The sequence below is a fragment of the Carassius auratus genome, chromosome 45, assembly GCF_003368295.1.
Source record: "Carassius auratus strain Wakin chromosome 45, ASM336829v1, whole genome shotgun sequence".
Taxonomy (NCBI): Eukaryota; Metazoa; Chordata; class Actinopteri; order Cypriniformes; family Cyprinidae; genus Carassius; species Carassius auratus.
In genome coordinates, this window is record NC_039287.1 from 17,817,275 (window position 1) to 17,839,225 (window position 21,951).

The following is a 21,951-nucleotide window of genomic DNA, read 5'->3' on the forward strand; positions in this document are numbered from 1 at the left end:
TGTCTGGGTTGACTGTTTGCTCTTCACAACAAACCCTGAGAAGATCATGTTGCAGGGAGCCATAAATAATGAGACACGCGACACATCCTTAAAGACACACCAGTGGAAATGTGTCTCTCAGCGGTCAGACCAAAGAAACCTGCTACAACGTCCACAAGACGTCTGAGATGGACAATTACAGACTGAGGCTCAAATCAGAGTGTGCATCAATACAGACGACAGTCTTTGCCTCTCACCTGATCGTGATCGATGTCAGAGTCTCCTGTGATGACGATGCGCTTCTCAATGCGAGTTTCTGACAGCCCGCCCTTTAGTGTCTGTCAATCATTAAAGAGACACAGACATGATGTACACACTGCACTGAACAGATACAGGACAACACGTTATTCACAATTTACCAGCGATTGCTGATTTTGATTTGATGTCTTTAAACAATGGTCCCAGATTACACTCACTTCTGGCATTAAAACACAGAGAAAACAATTGAAGAGGACTGGCAGGGCTCTGCATCTATAACCCTTCACTTACCTGGCATCACACATCCTGAACACGATCATCATCATCTCATAACCTCTCTTATCAGCACAAATACCACAACGTGTGTTGTGTGTGTTACCTTGGTGATGTGTGTGTGTGTGTGTTAAGGCTGTCAAAATTGCTCAGAAATGACGTTCGAATATTCCCTCTAAAAAAAACACAAATATTCGAACTATTCAAACATCTGTTTGAATGTTGTCAATGACGCGCATTACATCAATTACAGGACAAAATAATACAAGGTAGTCTATTTAAGTTTAAACATATATGACAATGTATTACCTACACAAAAACAAGGAATTCAACTAATGTCCAAGACTGCAGACCTCACGCTCTCTCACCCTCACGTTCTCTGCACATAACGGTTTAAATGAACAAACACATTTTCAGTGCTGATCAAGAGTTTTGTGCAAGCAATTTAAAGGTCGCGACTGTTGTCCCAAATATAGCATATAGGCTTCATTCAGTAATTGAAACAAATATTATTAATATTAATTGACGTTTTACAGTATATAGAACTGACATTGAATGCTCCGAGCGAGCAGTGCTGTGGTAAACATGGAACTTTTTCTTGACATGAAACGATAAATAATCAAACCTCGGATCCTTTGCTTGACAGAACTCCCCGAAGCGTGCCCCATCCGCGATACCGATCGGTCTCATGTCCTTACAAATCAACGAAATTAATTTATCCGTCTTGTCGTGTTGCAGACAAAGAGCTTGTGGCGGGCGATGCAAAGTAACGTTAAGTGTCAAGACGTGACTGTTTAGCTGGAGTTCCACACATTATGCCATGCTCATTTGGGTGCACATTTTTGAGATGTGACCTCATGTTGCTAGTGGTCGAATGGTATGCTAACTGTAAATAGCTTGCATACAACTTTATCTCGCGGGTCAATTATTTTACCACACTTTCTCTGCTGGGGTCGATTTGGGCTCTGCACTTGCTGCCATCTTTCCATGAAGACGCGTCAACTTTCAGCAGTGATGCTGTGCCAGACAGTGCGACTCCTGTGACCTGTCCCTGAACCCTCAGGCGCGCTAGCACACCCATTCGCAAAGCAGACAACCACGCCTCTACTACCACCGCGTTTTCTTCCCACATTTTTTTTAAAATTGGAATATTAATTTTCACCTTCGAAATTCGTTTTTTTAAACTATTCGAATACACATTCGAATTTAGAATATTCGTTTGCAGCCCTAGTGTGTGTGTGTGTGTGTGTGTGTGTGTGTTACCTTGGTGATGTGTGTGTGTGTGTGTTGTGTGTGTTACCTTGGTGATGTGTGTGTGTGTGTGTGTGTGTGTGTGTGTTACCTTGGTGATGTGTGTGGTGGTGGTGGTGCAGAGTGATTCAGAGGTGATGGTTTGAGCAGTCATGAGCACGCCTGGCTCCCCTTCTCCATGACCATCCAGCTGTCAATCACAGAACAAACACAAACACTCTCACTCTCTGATGAAACACAGCTGCGTGATTCTGCACTGATGCCAACAGCTTTAGTCAATCCTGGTGAAGGTGTCAAAATTATGAGCAGCTTGACAGGATACCAATCCAGGAAGCCTGACAGAAATGCTCATTTTAGATGTATATTTTAGAGGCTTCTGCATCTAAACTGAACCATATATATACGATTACAGATCCAGTGCAGTGACCCCTGACCTGAGCAAATGTTTCAGGTAAGAAACGTCACAGGATCACATGACCCTCTCACCTGCGCGGCCTCGTACGTGATGGTCTTGGTTTCCGTGTGCACGATGGGGACCTCCTTAGTGGATATTTCCGTCTTCTGAGCAGCAAACGTGTCTGAGATGGTAACCATCTCAGTCTTCACAACAGGAGGCTACAGAGAGACAGAGACCGTCAGTGTGAAGCACAGGTACAGGAGGTGTGCGGTCTGATGTCACACACACACACACACACACACACACACACACACCACAGCTACACAGCTCAAAGAAACACCACTATAGACTAGACGTCTTTGGTATAACACACGCAGCCTACAGACAAGAACCAAAAAGTTTCTAAATGTCCATGTGACCATACATCAGTGCAGCTCTGGTTTCGTGATCTTAGGCAGTGTTTACAGGACGACACACTCATGCAAAAGCACAAAAACACACAGCGATGTGCTGATACGATATCAGATGTCAATATATTAAGCTTTCATTTCTACCAATACTTCAGATGTGTGATATTTATCTGTGCATTCAAATCATTTCAGTGGCATTACTGAAGTTTCTGCTGCTTTATCTTTACTAGCAGAGAGAAGAATCAATGTAAACACACTTCTCATATCATCTGGATATCAATTATGCGACATAAAACATGCACAACAAAGCCTCGTGCAACGATACACAACACCCAGTGCACAAGATACAGGCCCTGCATGCATTGTGTTTATATGTGTGTGTGTGTGTAGTCGAGTAGGATGGAATATAAAATCAACTTAAAGACGAGGATGGAACGACAAACATTTAAGCGAACAAAGCTTTCTTTTATACTGCAATTGCTTAGAAAGTGTTGCTAGAGAGATGTTTCAGCCTTGCGCAGATAAAGCAGGATCTTCATCCAGGAAGGAGGAAGGAGAGGAAATGGAAGAGGAGAAGAGATGAGGAGAAGTGTGGCCGTCTCAGCTCGGGATGTCAATTACCTCCGAACAACAAATAACCTGCGGCAGGTGCTCTGCTTCCACACGAGAGGCGCTGCCGTTCACAATGTGAGGCTCCTCCTCCTCCTCAGTGGGCGGGGCTTCAGCGTGGTGGGCGTGTCCATTGGGAGCTTCGTCTGGTGTGGCCAGCGGCTCGTCTGTATGCTCTTCCTCTTCAGGCAGCTCTGCTGGTTTCTCTTCCTCTGCAGAAAGGGTGGGTTCAGCTGTTTCTGTGATTGGCTGTGACTCTGTCTCAGAGGGCGGGGCTTGTTGAGTATGCTCCGCCTCCTGCTCCTCCTCAGGCTCTTCTTTGATCTGTTGGGTGGAGATGCTCGTGCAGGGCGGCTGAGCGTGGTACTCCGCCTCCTCTTCACTATCACTGTCCGACGATAAACTCCTCTCCTCCTTGACCTCTGCAGCGCACTCCGTCTCCATGGGAACAGAGGCCTCAGGGGCGGGGCTTCTGGGTTTGACGATTTCCTCGATGACAACGGTCTCTTCCACGACCTCTACGACCTCTGGCTGGCCATTGACTTCGGGTTTGACCTCTGCGCTCTACACCAGACAAGCACACAAACACACACGAGGGATGGAGAGAAAAGCAAAAACATAAACCATGACCACAGAACAAAAACCGAAGGAAACAAACTTCCTGCAGACCTTAGTCGAAGTCAGTGTCTCTGACAAGGAGATGTTCAGTCTGCTCTGTGAGTGCAGTTTCACTGAAATATGTGATGCATGAGAGGCCTAAAGCGAGAGGAAACATAGCCGCGGCTCTCAGAAGCCGTGAACACAAACTACAACAAATATATTTTTTGCCTTTCCATTTTTGTTCAATAGCAAAAGCAAAAGTAAAAACCTAGGATTTGTATGACTTTCCAAAAGCTGAAAAATTTGAGAGATTGATTACTTTGCTCAAAAGTGATATTAGTCATATTTGCACCCCCTCTGCAGCAGTATTTACACTAGTTTTAACTAGTTTTCTGTCATTGAAAGCCATTGTAATAAAACAAAGTACAGTGATATACATGTTTATGTATGAACCATCAAGTCTGCTGAAGGGTCTATTGCTGAAAACTGAAAACAATTCTTATTACTGCATTACATCCACATTCATCTCTCAATAAAATGAGTCTTGTAAAGAGGTTTCTATATTTGTGTCTGACTGAACACACTGTACGTCTATCGCTCACAGCTCTGCTCTCACTGGTACTGAATCAAACATGGCATCTCCTCCGACTAAGGTCCAGAAACACCACACACACACACACACATAATCAACAAGCAACACAACCAGAAAGAGAGAGATGGATGAATGCATGGACAAACACACGGATGATCAATCTGGTGAAGGTGAGAGAAGAGGGCTGGAGTCGTGAGGTCTGCAATGGAAAAGGATGAGATGTGTGTGTGCAGTGTTAGGTGTGTGTTTGCTCAGGTGATGTTAGGTGTCGGCCGAGGGAGGACGATGACCACCTTGCTGGCGTCTCTGCTGTCCATCCCGGGACGGGGAGGGGTTTCCTGTGGAACCTGAAGGTAATCATAGACACAGTCACTCAAACACACACACACACACACACACACACACACACACACACACACACAAGAGATGGCAGGTGTGAAGGGTCTGAGGACAGGACAGCACTGATCACGTAAACACACACACACACAACACAAGAAGTCTCACACACTCGACGGCAGCAGAGATGGAAATGACTGTTGTTAGTGAGAGCTTCTGAGCAGCCTGGTAATCAGATCTCATCATGTGTGTGTGATTCACTAACACTCTCACTGATGGACGTCTGAGCAACTCTCACATCTCACTCACATGGCCAGAGAACCAGTCAGATGTATTTACTCTTTCTCTTAATTACTCTTTACATTATTTATATCTACACACTACTGTTCAAAAGGTCTTTTTTAAATAATAATAATACAAAATATATATGTTAAGTGATAATGCTTAAAATTGATCCAGAAGTGATAGTAAAGACAAAAAATGAATACTAAAAAAAAAATTAAATGCATCACAGTTTCTACAAAAATATTGTGCAGCACAACTGTGCTCAACATTGGTAATAATCTTCATGTGTCTTGAGCAGTAAATCATCATATTATTCTGATTTCTGAAGATCATGTGACACTGAAGACTGGAGGAATGATGCTGAAAATACAGCGGAGCATCACAGAAATACATTACACTTGTCTATGTCATTGTGCTTCGTCACACATCAGCGAGGGCTGGATCAATACCGGCTGCCAGATGTGAGCTTGGACTGTTTTAAAGCGGTGCAGACGTGTGTGGGCAGAGAATATAAAGCGGTTGCATGGAGACAGAGAGCCAGAGCAGAAGACAGAAGCAGTAAAGGCATCTCGGGCTGAGCTGAGACTTTACTGGCCTCTGCTGGAGCGGATGTGGTACTGCAGGAGCCAGCCAGCCCTGAGAAACATGCCTTACTCAGAGAGAGAGAGAGAGAGTAATGAAAGCACAGCCAAGGGCAAGACGAGGACAACAACAGACACAGAAACAGAAGAAACAAGAGACAGCGAGAGAAACACAAAGACATACACACACGCACTGTAGGGAACAGCAGCATTTCAACATCAACAGAGCAGAGAGCATGCATGTGAACAACAGTGTTTGTAAACAGTGACAGCATCGAGAATGTGAAATAAAATGCGAACCTCACTTACACACACACGTCAAACATGTGCACTATAGTCTTTGGCAGAAGCTGATCATTTACACTGAAGAGCATCTTTAAAATGCATACAGATAAACAGCATGTGCACAGCTGAAAGAGACAGCAACTGAGATGAGCAAACAATGAGAGAAGCATTCTGCCAAGAAACATGAGAGAAAAACACCAAATATACACCAGCAGTGACAGAACTCAGCCAGCCAATCAGAGAGCTGATGCACCAATCAGATTGAGAACTGCCCCGCCATTGGCTGGTGTAGAGGACAGGAGGCGTGTGTGTGTGTGAGACAGTTGGGATTATGGGTAGTCTTCTTAAATCTGCTTGGACTCGGTGAAGTCAGTGTTTCTCAGTGACACCCGTCTGAGCAGCTCTCTAGTCATACTTCAGCGAGGACAGCACAAACGCTTGGCAAGATGGGGTTTCAAAACATAAAAACAGGAATAAAATCAGATTAGGCTTTTGTTTTACTCTAGTCTCGGTGTATTTGGAAAACCCTACAGCAGGTCGGGCGACCACTCATGGTTCATAGGAGTTTAACTCCATTCAGGAACATTTTTTGCTAATTCAGACCAATTTGATCAGATTCACATTGAGATTCAACTGAATCATTCCAAATAATGATTGGATTCTGGGCTTTCGTAAGTGCATTCATATGATGTTAAAGCTTCTAATATGTATTCGGTAATTCAATGGGAAAACACATTCAAATGTGTAGCACCACAGGCTAATAGTGAAAATAGTGCAGTTTTCTGATCAAATATTTTAGAGCTGAGGACATCTTGAAAACTATTCCATATTACATTTTTAAAGGCAGAAACAAATGGTTCACTATTCAAATATCAAAGTTTTAAGATTGATAGACATGAGTGAATCATTACACCCCTAATTCATCAAGATATAAGCACACAATTATGCAATTTATTCCCAACTGTCCCACTGAAAAACAGAGCGCAGTAAACCAGCTTCAGTAGAGGAGAGTGAGAAGGACAGGAAGTGCAGGACATGCAGAGCGTCTGAGGAGGCGTCCGAATCCCGAGCAGAAGCACACGTACCCCTTGAGTCTGCATGCGCAGGGTGGTGGCAGGACTGCCCGTCAGACGCTTGTCCCACTGACTGGGTCTGGGCTCGGGCGTAGCCTCCATAAAACTGCGCTTTAGCTCGCTAATGCTAGCCTGATGCTTCAACACATCCTCCTGGGTCTTATCCAAGTCCTGATGGGCCACAGCACCAGAGAGAGGCAGGCAGGGGAGGACACAGGGACAAGCAACAACCAGCACATTAGTGACAGAGAGAGCAGAAGCACATCAGAGTCGAGCCTCACTGCTCTCCAGACACAGCCCAGCAGATGATGATGTTCAGACCTGGAGCCCTGAGCCCTGAGTGAAGACCCAGCGGATCTCTGATATTTACACTGGTGCTGTGTGTGGTCATGATGCTGCTAGGAAGCTCGCTAGATTCGGAAGAGCTTCTGGAACATCTCTCAATAACTTAGGACATCCAGCATTACGGTTTAGTGGTAATTTGACTGTAAAGAAAATGAGGTTGTGAGGGACAGAAATGCAGACTGTAAAGGCCCTGATACACGTGAGAACTGATGAATGAATGTCATTCAGAACTAAATCTGGCTAGTTCATCAGGAGTTTGCTTCGGTTCGCCAGTGCAAGCTTCTGAACCAATGAAACTAACTCCAAACTAACTTTCAGCAAAGTAGGTATAACAGGATTTGTATATGTTGTACATTCAATTCAATTCAAGTGTATTTGTATAGCACTTTTTACAATACAAATCATTACAAAGCAACTTTAATGATTTAAGTGGTGACAAGACGTAGTCAGCATCCAGGTGTTTGTATTCTAGCTGATTGAACATTTCAGAACTTTTGTGGAAAGATGTATTTTAAGCAAAAGATTGTATAGGTGCTAAAATGATCTCAGGGCTTTAAACAGTAGTCTATTGCTCTGACATACGTCTGTCCCTCACAGACTCATTTTCAGTTATATCCAATGAAATAACGTCTGCTCAAACCAGCGCATTCACAAGATTCATCCTGAAGAAGATCAACCAGTCTTCCCTGGTAATGGTTTGATTCTGGTGAACCGGTGGGGTGACGAGTGTCAGGAGAGGGGTCAGAGGTCAGAGGTCAGTGTCTGTGGGGAGCAGTGAGGCAGGACTGGTTTACACACGGAGGACTGGAGCGGTCTCAGAGCCAAAGACACACCACTGCTGTGGAGACACCAGATATCATGGGGTCCTATTAGAGTGTGGAAATTTCAACATTTACTATTAATATTAATAATACTGATACTAATAATAAATAGTACAAAATCCAATATTGGTCGACTTCTAATTAAATCTTATTTTTATTATAATCTGCTTTATATCGGCCCTGCCTGTCAAAAAAGAAGAAAAAAAAAACACTATATTGGCTGCAAAATGCCTATTCTACTAGTGTTTGGCGACAGTGATGACACACTTTAGCTCTCATCACTCACATTCAGGCCATGTTTTCCCTGCTAACCACTAATCGAATGCTCCAATCAGCTTGTAATGATGTGACGTGTCCGTCTCTGGGTCATGAGCCGGGTGTCTTTGGCACTGACAGGGTCACCCCGGGATGAGTTCATTCATTTAGTCACAAAATAAAATGTAAACAATCACCACAACCAAAGCAGAAAGTCACCTGACTTGTTAGGGAAATACTATTAGTGATGTTATGAGAACCATTCCCACAAGTGTTAAAAACACCACGCATCAGGTCCATTCAGTTCAGCCACTCTAACATGCACACACACACACACACACACACACACAAAGCCTGAGAGAGGAAGAGTGAGAGGCAGCCCAGGACAGTAGCCAGAGAGGGGACACATGTCCACCATCCATTATGCTTTTGCTCTTTCTTGATTTTTCTTTGATTACATACGAACCTCCAACATTAAATTGCTATGTCTGACATATATATTTTCCCCCTGCACTCTCAACTTGCTCTGTGGATCAAAAATGAGAACACATTTGAACAAAAATGATAAAAGACAGATAATGAGGTAATGAACTGGAGTCAAAACTGAAGAACAGCACTGATGAGGAGAGAATGATTACAGCACATGTACAGACGGCTCCAGAAGTCTGACAGCAGCGGTGGAAATGCTTCTGATGTGCATTCTAATCCTTTAAAACTATTTTCATTGCTAATTATATTATCAGCATATCAAATTGAGTTCATTGTTGCAAGCTTTAATCTCGAATCTCATCTTCTTAGTGTGCTCTCAGACTTCTCCAGTTCTGTTCATATATGACACTGATTCTGGATCTGGATCAGGGTTCTTGGAAGTAACCAACCGAATCAGCATTTGATCACCAGTTCAGCCAATCAATCCCCAAATCTGGAGCCAGTTGATTACTCGCGAGAGCTCACTTGATTTGTGCCTCATTTGTAGTTGAAATGACAGAAAAAGCACAGGATAACCAGCACAAAAGCAAATAAAAACCAAAGTCACCACAGCAAAGAAAGTAAAGACTGCACATCATCAAACATCCATGATGCAAGAACCCCGTCAACTTTCAGCTGGACAAAAACATGACATTAAACGAGACAGTCAATTACAGTTTGCATCTCAAACAAAAGTGAAAGACCTTTCTCTCAGGAGCGCCAGCACCATCCGTCTGCTCATGCCACCGGAGATAAAAGATGAAGATTAGTTCAGAACAACACCTCTGGACTGTGTGCTCATTATATGAATGTGATTACAGATGCATGCTGGGAAGGTTAGCAGACCTCAAAGGCCGTTTCAGAGCTGATGGACGTGGCTGCGTCCGCGTCTGGCTCCTGCACGACCTCCACCTGTGGACTCTGATTGGTGGAATAATGGACAACACAGTCTGAAAAGGTGAAATGGATGATGGGAAGGCCTGAATCCCCAATCAAAGTGATTTGGAGTGAGCCCTGAGCTCTGGGACAGGCTGGTCTACAGGCTGGACTCTTCACTTATAAAACACCTGAAGGATTAGAACCAACTCCGAGGCCAATCTATAATACCTGTACCTCTGCTGTTTAGTGTAAGACTAAAGCTCGGGTTCGGGTCTAATAGACGGGGGAAGAGTGTTTTTCAGACAGGATGTGGACTATGAAGAGGGTCCCACTGGAATGTTACGGACTTAAACGGCTAGAATCAGAGCGCAGCGACTAATCTGAAAATCTGCCACTGGAAGAGAAGAGCTAAAGGCTGAGGGAAAGGCTAACAGCAACAGAATGCACACAGTAGCGTTTAGGAGGCAGGCAGACATGGACACAGGAACGGGGAGGTCAGGGGTCATTTTAGGCAGCAGGGTCACACTGCATTTCCTCTGGAGAGGTCATCTCAGCCGTGACCTCTGCTGACCTGAAGCGTGCGAGTGCTTTCGGCTCCAGGTAGCACAGGGACAGCGCCAGAGGCAGCGCCAGCAGCAGAGACAGCGCCACCGACTGGCAGGCGGAGAGGAAGACGGCGAAGATGAGCAGGAAAGAGGGCAGGAGGGAAGGGGAGGAGAGGGGCAGGTGACGGTGCAGTCCTGCGGGGAGCAGCAGAGCGGCGCAGTCCTCCGGCAGACAGGGCAGACTGATGCAGCCGTCCTCGTCCAGCAGCCAGGGCACACGCAGACCCTTACAGAAGCGGAGCATGGCCAGACCCAGCCGGGGCAGGGCGGAGCGGGGCGCTGAGGGGGCCGGTGGCTCTCCAGACCCTGGGACACCCTCGGGTGAAGACACACCCTCACCACAGACAGCTGAGCAGCTGCTAGCGTCCTGGGACGGCTCCGAGTCAGGCTCCAGGAGCAGGTCAGGCTCGTCCTCAGAGATGTCCGACAACACGTCCAGCTCAGAGATGGTGTCGAGGGTCGGCGGGAGGGAGGAGAGGGTGGAGGAGGACGGGGAGAAGGGGAACATGAAGAGAGACTGCATGGGTGCAACAGAAGACGAATGTGCATGGCAGAAAGAGATGGAGGAGTGCACGGGAAAAGAGAAAGGGAGAGAGAAACACAACATTAGTCAGTGAGCCGAGTCTAGGACGGGGTGTGAGGGATGACACATGAGGAAAGACTCTGATATTTAGGGCTGTGCTAGTGTGTGTGTGTGTGTGTGTGTGTGTGCGGGTGGGCAAGCATCAGACAACACAAGCTGCAGAGTGTTGGAGCAGAAGCTCAGGAGAAAAGAGGAGGGTGTTTTCACACTCGATGTCTGGATGAGCTTCCTGTGCTGGCCTGAGAGCAGTGAAAGTGTGTCTGGAGTGAGGCTCACCGTTGGTTTAAAAGAATCCAGACTAATCTGTCAAACTAAAACATTTCTTTAGTCTAAAAATATTAGCATTCAGTAATATTAAGTTTAACTCACTGCCACTATTGTTAAATTATGACATTGAACTTGTCTCATAACTGACCCTTTGCAGGGAGTTTGATTGACAGGTGATCTGACCAATCGTAACGCTGAACCTGCCACGAACTGAAGAACAGATTAACGTTGGTGGAGTTGAACTCGAAAAACAGTGTGTGAAGAGGATTCCTCTGGATGTGTGGTAAAGAGGAAGAGAGGATCAGTTTGAGGATCTGCTTGGACTGCTGCTCTCTCCAACACTGAGAGAGAAACTGAACTGAATCAACACTGACTCTACACTTCTGTCTTCTGTAGAGCTGCTTCCCAGCTCAAACTCAATTTCTTAATTAACTAATTTAATACATGCTAGTTTTCCTGTTTATTAATGTGTAAGAGTCTGTACGATCATAAATGTGGAATAACTATAAAACAGCCTTTAGTGAGCAGCTCGCATTTTGTGTCTTTTTATCTTTTGCAGGTCCACAAGTGCTGATCTGTGTCAAGTCTTGGCAGTAAAACCAGTGGTGTTAGGACATGTTGGTCTATTTCTGAGGTCTGTAGCTGTCAGGATTAAATTCTTTTGGTTAAGAAACACTCAGTCTTGAGTCTGGTTCACGTAGATTCAGTTCAGTCTGTAGTAATCTGGCCTAATGTGATCCAGCTAAGCGCAGAAGTAATGACGTGACTTTCTTAGTTTTATTCTTCTTTTTAGTTTTGGTAGTAAAACCCAACAAGAAGTCATGACCTGGCTACACAGGTAAACCGCAGTCACAGCGGAGGAAGTGAACTCTGGTTCAGATCGAGTGTGAAAAGGCCCTGAGAGAAACACAGAGGCATCCCAGCGTCCTAAACGAGAGTAACTCAATCACCGCTCTTCACTGGGCTGGACCTACATCATAATGTCAGTGGCCACAGAAGCACAGTACTGGGCTAGATAACACTGTTATTGTCACACAGTTGGCTGTGTGTGTTTGAGGGCAGCTCCACAGACAGGAGGAGTGTTCGGAGCACTAACATCCTCCATCGTCTGTGAGAGACTCTGTTCATGTGAGAGCTGTGGGTTACAGCAGGAATGCTCTCAGACGCCATGAATACAAGCCTTTGACGCACAGGGAAATGTCACGTCTGGGTGGCAGACGACTCAGACTGGGCTTCTCTGAGCATTGTTCTCAGTGTGAGCCTCCAAACTGAGGATGATCCCAGTCTATTACAGGAGATGAAGAGCATGACTCAAGGGTTAGCTTGAGTTTTCATTTTTACAAAACAAACCAGAATAAATACAAAGAAAGTGAGGGGGGTGGGGATGGGGAGTATTTTCATAAAACACCCTAAGAGAGAAACTCATGGCGGTACAAACGGGAAAGCGTCTGTCCGTTTAACATCTGAGCAGGGGTTATATCTAGTTATTGTTCCAGAGCACTTCCTGTAGAGCTGAGGACTGTGATGAAGATGATGATGAAGAGTCTTTCTCACCTTAGAGTCAGAGTTGAGCTCCAGAGGCGGACCGTTCTCTCCAGCACCTGCAGCCTGACTGTAATCACACACACTCACCACAGGAGCTGACACACACACACACACACACAGAGACACACACAGAGACACAGAGACACACACACACACACACAGAGACACACACACACACACACACACAGGGAGACACATAGACACACACACACACACACACACACACACACACACAGAGACAGAAACACACACACACAGAGAGACACACACACACACACACAGAGACAGACACACACACACAGAGACACACACACACACACACAGACACACACACACACATACAGAGACAGACAGACACACACACACACACACACACACACACACACACACACACACACATAGACACACACACACACACAGAGAGACAGACACACACACACAGAGACACACACACACACACACACACACACACAGAGACAGAAACACACACACACACAGAGAGAGACACACACACACACACACACAGAGAGAGAGAGAGAAACACACTGTTAGCTAGTAGTCCATATGTTCGAACACTTATCAGAGAGGTTTGAACAGGTGTGGGATTCTGAAGATGTGCAATATTTCACTACTTGACTAATCAAATGCAAGTAAATAAAATCTTCTCACATTTATGTTTATTTTTCCCTCAAGCTGTTACTGAAGAATTCTGAAAGAAATTAGAAAAGAGTCTACAGTAGAAACCGTGACCTCACTGTACGGCTGAACATTGCGTTTGGAAATCATGAGTTTATTAAACATCGGTTCATAAACACCTGAGCAGGAACAGGATGGATGTAAATACTCTCACATGATCAGTCACGTGACTGTCAGCTGTAAACACAACGCTTTGTTACTGCTTGGACAATTAATACATTCATACTGTAGTTATTCAAATGACAATAATAGCCTGTTTATTATTTGATTATTTAAATGAAACGAATAGGAAAAACTGAAGCACTATGGTATAAATGTCTTGCATTTTATCTCTTAAAATGATGCATGTGATTTAAAAAATGTGGAAATTGGCAGAAATTATTTAATGCCAACTCTTATTTAGATGAAGTTAGACGTTTGATCCAACTACTCATTTGACAAGTAAAATAATAATTTGTGCAAGCTCTAATTTACATAAATGTCTAATAATTAATTATATAATTATAGCACTCTACAATAATGACCCATTTCAAACGTTTTTGTTCTCGTTTCTTTTCTTCTTGAAAGATCACGCTTGTGTCCTCACACTGTAGTATTCTTCTGAACCGTGTCCAGTATTTGAGCAATGAAAGCGTCCATGCGTAAGATTACAGGAGAGCGAGTTACTCTACAGGACTGGGCAGTGGTCACAGATGGTTTCCAAAGAGACTTCTGGATGGATCTCTGCTTGTAAACTCAGAGATGTGGATTCAGACGGCAGTTAAAAGACCACGTGACCTTAGCGTCTGTCAAACACAGCTCATTTAGTCCGAAACTGGGAGAAACACACGGGATTTGGATGGCAATAAAGTCACTATATATAAACACAGAAATGAGCTCGCAGCCCCGTGAGAAACTTTCTTCTGCAGACAACTACATCTGCCAAAATATGTAGTGTAGAACGAGAACTTCATTCCCAGTCAGAGGATTCAAATCAGCCAGATATTCCTCTTTCTTGATCAGATTTCCATGATTTAAGGAACACAAATGTGACTACATATAAAATAAACATAACTGGTCCCTGTTTACTGAATTAAAAATACAAGAAATGTGCTCAGGCATTTAATGTTGCTTTCATATTCTAAAAAAAAAATAGTAAAATAGTATACAATATACTGCACTGTGCTCAGTTAACTCCAAACATGGCCAAAACCTCAGCTGGGACTCAAAAGCCCTTGAGGTCCAATGACATTCACATCCAAAGACACACACACACACAGACACACACACACTCACACACTCTCTGGATATGCTTCATGTAAGCACTCCTATGGGACTGTGTTCTAGAAGGCCAGAGGAGCACTACACACTTCTGATGGTGCACTACAGCGCATGAGATTCAGCTGCAGCAGTGCTCTTCATCAGGACCCTGAGGATGAAGAAGATGAACACGCATCCGCATGACCTGCTCTGATCTGTGGGAAAGTAGGCTAATGAAGCCTGTGCTGCTGGGACGTCCGTCTCATCAGGTCTCTCTGTGACCGCTCTGAGACGCTGCAGATCTGGGGCACCAGCAGATCCCCACACGTCCACCAGGGGGCGATCTCACCCTCGTCAAAACTACACGGCCCTGAACGGATTCCCAGCAGGAGGAAAAACAGGGTCATTCTAATGGAGAGGAGCTGGGAATCAGATTCTCCGAAGCTTTCATCAGCGGCTGCACATCAATCGATGCGGGTTTACATCCCAACTCATGAGGATGCGGTCTCTTGAGTGTTATAATGGATTATTGATGCTCACAGCAGTACTGAGAGAAGCATCAACACTGTCCTCTAAACCAGGAGAACGCTGACAGACACTTACTAACCAGAAACAGGGTCATTAAAGGGACTGTGACTCAGTTTGATTCTCCAGCATCAGCATCGCTCTCCCATCATCACAGAGAAACACTCACTGCTGAACAAACCTCCTGCTCAAGGCATGCTCTGGATCTGAAATCAGGAGAAAGGTGGAGTCTTGTATGACGTCTGTGGTCCAGCAGGAGTCTGTCTGTCACACTGACACTGGGACACACTCTTCCTCAGTCTTCCCAGTAGAAACACACGGATCAAGTTTACTGGTAATGATGTGCCTGTTTTCATTTATTGTTCACATTTCACAACTTTCACATGTGACCTGTACAATGCTGTGTGTTTGGTTTGTGGTGTCTCTGATCTGATGTGATGACGCCTCATCGCTGAGAGAAGCTCAACTGATGGAGGGACTGTGCTTCACCCCACAGGAACCGCACTGCACTTTAACACAAGAGTTCATTAATGTCTTCTTCACAGGGACTGCTGCAGCGGATTCAGCTCTTACTCACACACACACACACACACACACACACACACACAGATCTGCTGCAGATAGAGAGTTCATAACCTGGAAGCGTTGTGGAGTGATAAACAGGCTGAGTCACGCTTGTGTTCTGCTCCTCTGAGCTGAAGAGAACAGCGCTGCGCCTCAGCTCCTCTCTAAACGCTTGTGAAGCAGATAAAGACTTCCTGTGTGTGTTTGTGTGAGAGCAGACACCGCTGAACCACGGCCTGCAGTCTGTCTCCAATAGAGCTGGCTGGACATCAAATATTAGGGACATTATTGTGATAATTCTGCTGAATATTAAAAGTTCAGCTTACACTTCAATCTAAATCCCCTTCTCGTCCCATAACTCAGACAGCGCTTGATTTTAAACTGCAGTGTGTGTTTGTCCTCTGTGAAGCCAGTTCCAGACATCAGATGTGTTTTAGTCCGTCATCTGCTCGATACACTCAAACACTGGAGGCTCTCGTTAGCATGTCTCCGCTAACAATCTAACCCAAAGTAAGCTTTCGTCGTCCCCCCCCCCCAACTTCTTTTTTAACCTTTTAACAATTGCAAAATTGATATTCGTCAAAATGTGGAAAGGTATAAAAATGAAAGATGTATTGCACATCCCATTAAAAGAACACACGTGTGAAGCGAAATGAGACTTTAAGATGTGAAGTGTTATTGAAACGGTGGTGTGTCTGACTCCAGCTCTGAACGTGGACCAGACTAGCTGCTTTCGTTTAGTGTTCCTGTGAGGGTGAAGTGCTGTACCTCCATCAAGACTGCGCGAGAGGCGTTTGCTGGAGGTGCGCTGGAAGTACGGCGCGGGCCGGTCGATGAGGGAGCTGGCCTGACGCGTCTGAGCCTGTGTTCTCCCGCTGTAGCGGAACTTAGAGCCCAGCGTCAGGAACTTAGTCTTGGTGGACTGCTCAGGAGAAACCAGCCTGTGTACAGAGAGAGAGACAGCAGCGCTCAGAGCACACACACACTCACACACACACACTGATGTCATCTATTACTGACATCTATCCACAAACTGGCAGAAAATGCGACCAACAGTTGGAGAAAATGATTTAATTCTAATAAAAGAAGATTTATCGCCAGTTTACCTGAAGAAGGTGTGGTGCTCGACGCACACTTTCCAAACTCTTTTGGCGGCCCGGTGGTTGGGCAGCTTGAAGCCCACGGTGCTCTCGAACTGCTCGGCCTGACACACACACACACACACACACACACACACACACACACATCAACATCAGCACTACAGACACAGAGACAACCGTCAGCCTCACACTCCTTTACCTCTCCCGGACGGATCTTGATGTAGAAGTTACTGCGTTTGTAAGAGATCTTGAGGATTTTGGGCCAAGCAAAGCGGTTTATCCGCAGACGGTCCTTATAGATTAACAGACCGTTTGCACACACTCCCAGCATGATATCCACTCCATCAGAGTCCTGGGAAAAGAGAGGACATGGAAACATCAGTAAAAGCTGAATGAGTCTCAGATCTTTGAGATATTCCCCAAGCTGCCACCTGATGTCACACTTCCAGAGTCTCTATATAATCACAATCACACACTCCTGCCCTGCAGCACTTCTCTGAATCTGTTTATGTAACCTCCTAAACGGGGCTTCTGGGCCGTGGAGCACTGATTATTGATCCGTCTGTGTTAGCTGTAGAGCTCTTTTAACACTAACACATCTGATCTCTCACACATCAGCGCTTCAGGAAGTGCTGAAAGCCACAGGTCTCCAGTGACCTCTGACCCCGAGCCTCAGCCTCTATAGAGATTCACAGGTCAAAACCACATCAACATGTAAGAAATGATTTGTGTGTAAAGACGACGGGGTCTGTTTTCTCATTGTAACATGTTCTGGATCACAAGTGTGTGCTGTAAATGTGAGCTAGAGCCTCAGTGTGAACACTACACAGGAACACAGAGCTAGCATTAGAGCTGATTAGCCATGGACAACATTCCCTGCACGTCTGATACACACTCACTGAACTAGACCACACCAGTCTCATGTCACTACCTCTGATGCACTACTATAGTTTTATATTCATATTTAGAATATTATGTCAATAGTTTTATTTTTTCAGTTTAATTTTCATAACTAATGAAAGGTGTTTTTCATGTTTTAGTTGTATATAATATATAATAATATACAATAACTGGCTAACACACCATCAATCAGTCCTTCAAGGTCACAATGCTTGCATGAATTTTTATTAATATTTAGCATTTTATTTTTATTTTTCCGTTTTCATTTTAATTGTGGTTAACTTTTTCTTTTATTAGCTTTTGTTTTTTCAAATATGTCAAAGTAGTTGTATTATTTTTATTAAAATGTTAGTACATCAAGTTAAACTAATTGAAATTCATATGTATATGTGTACACACACACACACACATTTATGTTTTTATCTTATTTAGTTTATTTCCAGCAATGCACTTTTCTCCAGTGTTTTAGTGTTAGTTGAGGATGATAACCTGACTAATACAGCACCATGTGTCAGTCCTTAAGGTCATGAGATTCTCCAGTCTGAGCTGAGCTGAAGTGAACTGAACATCACAAGCTGCACCTTCAGTCTTCAGAAACACACACACACACACACACACACACACAGTTTGGGCTACAGACTGCTATCAGTCCCACAGGGATAGAGCTGGAGAGCTGGTCTTCCTGTGAAGCTTTAAAAATGGCAACAGAATATTTTTCCCAGACTCCAGCGTGCTCTCGCTGCCGTACACACACTAACACACACAGTGAGTGTTTGAGTCTCGCTGCTCGCGTCCGGTCTAGAGGTCAGCAGATCACAGATCTAATGCTAACAGTGGTCAGGGATGTAATGTGTGCTTGATGAGGAGTGGTCTGCTGTGGACTGATGAGTACAGATGCTGAGATCTGGAGATGTTTTACCTTGGCGTGATGCAGGTCTACACCGTACATGGACAGCTTCTTGGCATTCTCCAGAAACTGGGCGTCTGATTGGGCTGGAGTCATTCCCCTGGAGGAGATAGGAGACTGGGGTCATGAGCACGGAGCAGACCTCTCTTGTGTCTGGACGACTGATTCACACAGATATTCCTGCTGCTGAGACAGACCTGACTCCACTAGTGACGTCACAATCAATCTGTTTCAGTTATTACCTTACATTTAAAATCCACAGACTGCAAAGTTTCTAAAGTGAAAGACCTCCACAAATTAATCTTCCAAACAGGACACAAATTAAAATACAGCTTAATTAAACAGGGTAACTATAGGGTTAAATATGTATTGAAATCGGTGTACTAATATATCATTACATACAAAATACTTGAGTGATATTGGATTTGTCTGAAATAATACTTTGTTTAAAGAAAGGCAATAAACTGATTATTTTGCAGATACTAGTGAAATCTACGTATCAAATGGGTTAAATAATGTTCTTGGTATTTCCTTCCTATGACAGGATACAGCTTATTGCATAGCCCAAGTAATAAGATCCAAAAAGAAGATGCATAATGAGAGACTTTTAATAATAAGCCCCAAATAGAGTGAGAAATATCTGTATGTTATTGAAACAGATGAGGGGATCAAACAACCATCCACAACACATGACATGATCAAGTAAACGCTGTCATGATTCATCAACAGTAGACACTTGACACATCTGTGCATTATTCACTGATGGCTCAGAAACTGCAGATCTGTAGAAACAGTGTCACGTTTGGACTCACATTTAATGAATGAAATCACATCCCATTTGAACCTTAAGCTCTACTGTGATTCCTGTTCCCCAGTTTGAAACCTCTTATAATGACCACGAAGACTTACGCAATACTTCATGATGTTAAATTTGATCAAACTGAATAACAGACACGTTAGGGATGTCTGTAGTCAGACCTGTGGGACTTGTGCAGCTCCACCACCTTCTCCTCCAGCTCCTTGGTCTGGTTGGGGGCGAACTGGAAGTCTGAGATGTAGTCCAGCCGATGCTCGTCGGGGTCGTGGTCCCCCAGCTCCGCCTGCAGGGTGTAGGAGCCCAGCAGAGCGTGTGTGACGAAGGAGCAGGGCAGCCGGCCCGAGGAGATGTCCTGCCTCAGCTGGAGACACAGCAGATACCTGCAGAGACCGGAGACAAACTGTGAGACACACACCTGCAGTCTTTCAGTGCGACCAACAGATGAAGAAGAAACCATGCGGCCGGTGGAGACCAGCTTCTGTACCTCGTTATGTCCTCAGTCAGCTGGGACGGGTCCAGAGGGTAAAACTTCACACTGAACGTGAACTGCCACTGCGAGTCTGATGTGAAACACACACAGAGAAAGAGAACCAGAGCTGATTAAAGGTGTGCTATTATGCTTTCTCACTTTTTCAACTCTAGTCTGTAATGTTGCTGTTTGAGCTTAAAAAAGATCTGCAAAGTTACAGAGCTCAAAGTCCAGTTCAAAAGGAGATACTTTATTTAACAGAAATCACTTTTCAAAAACTACAACGAACGACTCGTTTGGACTACAACACATTATCAGAGATTTGTGATGTCACAAAGATGGATGAATGGGACGAGACCTGGTAGAGATGAGTGTTATCACTATGTCAGAGACACACTAGCTTTCCCAAGACAGACGAGCTTAGAGTTGTTACAATCATCCGAGTTTAAATCAAGCTCAAATTGGTTTGATTTTGACAATATTTACACTGAAGCCCACTTCAGGCAGCTATGGTAAGGGGCATGACATTTCCAGAGCAGGCATCGAGTGTTGCCAATCACGACACACACACCGGCCCAGCTAACCAATCACGACACACACACCGGCCCAGCTAACCAATCACGACACACACATCGGCCCAGCTAACCAATCACGACACACACATCGGCCCAGCTAACCAATCACGACACACACACCGGCCCAGCTAACCAATCACGACACACACACCGGCCCAGCTAACCAATCACGACACACACATCGGCCCAGCTAACCAATCACGACACACACATCGGCCCCAGCTAACCAATCACGACACACACACGCCGGCCCAGCTAACCAATCACGACACACACATCGGCCCCAGCTAACCAATCACGACACACACATCGGCCCCAGCTAACCAATCACGACACACACACCGGCCCAGCTAACCAATCACGACACACACATCGGCCCCAGCTAACCAATCACGACACACACACACACCGGCCCAGCTAACCTATCACGACACACACACCGGCCCAGCTAACCTATCACGACACACACACCGGCCCAGCTAACCAATCACGACACACACACGCCGGCCCAGCTAACCAATCACGACACACACACGCCGGCCCAGCTAACCAATCACGACACACACACCGGCCCAGCTAACCAATCACGACACACACACCGGCCCAGCTAACCAATCACGACACACACACCGGCCCAGCTAACCAATCACGACACACACATCGGCCCAGCTAACCAATCACGACACACACATCGGCCCCAGCTAACCAATCACGACACACACGCCGGCCCAGCTAACCAATCACGACACACACATCGGCCCCAGCTAACCAATCACGACACACACATCGGCCCCAGCTAACCAATCACGACACACACACCGGCCCAGCTAACCAATCACGACACACACATCGGCCCCAGCTAACCAATCACGACACACACACACACCGGCCCAGTTAACCTATCACGACACACACACACACCGGCCCAGCTAACCTATCACGACACACACACCGGCCCAGCTAACCAATCACGACACACACACGCCGGCCCAGCTAACCAATCACGACACACACATGCCGGCCCAGCTAACCAATCACGACACACACACCGGCCCCAGCTAACCAATCACGACACACACACCGGCCCCAGCTAACCAATCACGACACACACACCGGCCCCAGCTAACCAATCACGACACACACACCGGCCCAGCTAACCAATCACGACACACACACCGGCCCAGCTAACCAATCACGACACACACACCGGCCCAGCTAACCAATCACGACACACACACCGGCCCCAGCTAACCAATCACGACACACACACCGGCCCCAGCTAACCAATCACGACACACACACCGGCCCAGCTAACCAATCACGACACACACACCGGCCCAGCTAACCAATCACGACACACACACCGGCCCAGCTAACCAATCACGACACACACACCGGCCCCAGCTAACCAATCACGACACACACACACCGGCCCAGCTAACCAATCACGACACACACACCG

General features: G+C 45.5%; 1 protein-coding gene across 11 annotated transcripts in view; it reads right to left on the reverse strand.

Moving 5' to 3' along the window:
- LOC113063454 (protein 4.1) overlaps window positions 1-21,951 on the reverse strand; it is a 64,866-nt gene that overhangs the window by 10,744 nt on the left and 32,171 nt on the right. For 2 of the 11 annotated variants that reach the window (XM_026233868.1, XM_026233864.1), the window contains exons 7-22: window positions 19,930-20,005; window positions 19,607-19,825; window positions 18,641-18,728; window positions 17,021-17,173; window positions 16,828-16,925; window positions 16,490-16,662; window positions 12,707-12,792; window positions 9,665-9,739; window positions 9,523-9,552; window positions 8,817-8,876; window positions 6,942-7,100; window positions 4,663-4,716; window positions 3,190-3,741; window positions 2,248-2,376; window positions 1,853-1,951; window positions 237-317 (exon numbers count right to left, since the gene is read on the reverse strand). In XM_026233868.1, the coding sequence (XP_026089653.1) occupies window positions 237-317; window positions 1,853-1,951; window positions 2,248-2,376; window positions 3,190-3,741; window positions 4,663-4,716; window positions 6,942-7,100; window positions 8,817-8,876; window positions 9,523-9,552; window positions 9,665-9,739; window positions 12,707-12,792; window positions 16,490-16,662; window positions 16,828-16,925; window positions 17,021-17,173; window positions 18,641-18,728; window positions 19,607-19,825; window positions 19,930-20,005 (2,132 nt within the window). The remainder of the gene's footprint in view (window positions 1-236; window positions 318-1,852; window positions 1,952-2,247; window positions 2,377-3,189; window positions 3,742-4,662; window positions 4,717-6,941; window positions 7,101-8,816; window positions 8,877-9,522; window positions 9,553-9,664; window positions 9,740-12,706; window positions 12,793-16,489; window positions 16,663-16,827; window positions 16,926-17,020; window positions 17,174-18,640; window positions 18,729-19,606; window positions 19,826-19,929; window positions 20,006-21,951) is intronic. The other 9 variants (XM_026233865.1, XM_026233867.1, XM_026233866.1 and 6 more) reach the window with 9 other exon arrangements.